General features: G+C 36.0%; 1 protein-coding gene across 1 annotated transcript in view; it reads right to left on the bottom strand.

Moving 5' to 3' along the window:
- Positions 1–1,806, bottom strand: part of LOC107750580 (arrestin red cell) — a 44,589-nt gene that overhangs the window by 2,282 nt on the left and 40,501 nt on the right. Inside the window, exons 11-13 of the mRNA XM_016566043.1 lie at positions 958–1,095; positions 656–739; positions 485–561 (exon numbers count right to left, since the gene is read on the bottom strand). Of these exons, the coding sequence (XP_016421529.1) occupies positions 485–561; positions 656–739; positions 958–1,095 (299 nt within the window). The remainder of the gene's footprint in view (positions 1–484; positions 562–655; positions 740–957; positions 1,096–1,806) is intronic.

Raw genomic sequence — 1,806 nt, forward strand, 5'->3', positions numbered from 1 at the left:
CGCTTGCCTTTAAAATCGACATGTACTGCGCATGTCTACATACCTAACACGTACTACGCACGCGCATGACGTCACTGTTTTCAAAGATTCCCGTATTGGGTGTTTACACAGAAACAATAACTGTGCCGTTTTCAAAAACTTGCACTTTGAAACCAGTTTTCAAAAATATGCGTTTTCAGTCCCCAAAACGCCGTTGTCGTGTAAACGAACAGGCAAAACGCATAAAACGTTTCCCGGTTTTGGCTGAAAACGTTGTCGTGTAAACGGCCCCTGAGCCTTGACTGTGTCAGTTGCTGTCTATGCAGGGTCAGAAAGCTCTCGGATTTCATCAAAAATATCGTAATTTGTGTTCCAAAGATGAATGAAGGTCTTGCAGGTTTGGAACGAAATTTCATTTTTGGGTGAACTATCTCTTTAGGAAATATTAGACATTTCATATATATAAAACATGCATGCAGACATAATGACTAACGCGAGCTGTTACCTGACTGCGGTCTAGAGTTGGGCTGTTCGGAGGGCTTAGGGTGCATCAAGACAAAAGGCAGCTCCACCGACACATCACTATCAAAACACAAAGAAGTGTTTGGATTCAGTGTTAGGATATTCTGTACAAATATAAAGTCTGAAGAATTTCTGTGTCAAATGACATACTCACCCTCCACGAGACACCACAAGCTTCACTTTAACTCTGTAGGACACCAAGATTCCCAGGACCTCCTTATTGGACACATCCTTCACTCTGTAAGCACAGGGTAACACATGTTGAACATACAGAGCAATTACAAAAAGCACGCAGCTGTTTGAGAGGTTCTGCTGGAGGGTTTATGGACATATGGGTTGGGTTAACTTTATAAGCACTAAAAACACAAAATGTACTACAGCTTAAAATGCTTTGCCTTTTTTCTGGCAGCACGTAAGAAGCAGCATGTGATGCACTGTCAGCTGAAGGCCACTTACATGGTGCTGGAGGCCAAGTTGGTGTCTTCATGTTTTAGCTGTCCATCCAGAGCCAGACCCCTCTTCTCTTGGTTATTGCTCAGTGTGGGGGTGAGGGTGTACACCTTACAGAACGTGGAGCTGGGTGACACCTGGTCACTGCACAACATGGCCAAAACAAAACAGAGTGAGTTCTTGTGCTTTATGTATATCAGAAAAATAAGCACTGACCATATTGTTAAGATATTATGATTAATCTTCAGTACTAGAAATTGTTTGAAAACTGTATATGGTGAAAATTGTGGCTAAATGCATTTGGGTAATAAGGGGGTGAAGGGGTGGTAAAATAGTTATATAATAAGTTGGAAAACTACTGGAAATCTTTTTAATAACTGAAATATGGCTGAAAAAAGAAAACAATGGATGAAAAACTTTAAAATGAGAAATGTTGCCTTGGAAACTAACATAAAATAAATTTAAGTATTAAAAACTCAAAAATGTATTCAAAATAAAATAAATAAATAAAAATAAAGCTAAATAGAAATACCAAAAAACGAACTAAAACTAAAATTAAATTAAAATGAATATATACAGTACATAAATAATACTACAATAGGGCTGCAAAACGATTAATCGCATTCAAAATAAAAGGTTATGTTTACATACAATATGTGTGTGGACTGTGTATATTTATTATGTATATACAAATACACACACATGTATATATTTAAAAAAATATTTGTATGTATATATATTTATACTTGTATAGAATTTATATTTTATATAAATATAAATATTTTATATATAAATTGAACATATTTCCCTTAAAGGGATGGTTCACCCAAAAATGAAAATTCTGTCATGAATTAC

Source organism: Sinocyclocheilus rhinocerous, unplaced genomic scaffold (genome assembly GCF_001515625.1).
Source record: "Sinocyclocheilus rhinocerous isolate Xijiao unplaced genomic scaffold, SAMN03320098_v1.1 scaffold19, whole genome shotgun sequence".
Classification (NCBI taxonomy): Eukaryota; Metazoa; Chordata; class Actinopteri; order Cypriniformes; family Cyprinidae; genus Sinocyclocheilus; species Sinocyclocheilus rhinocerous.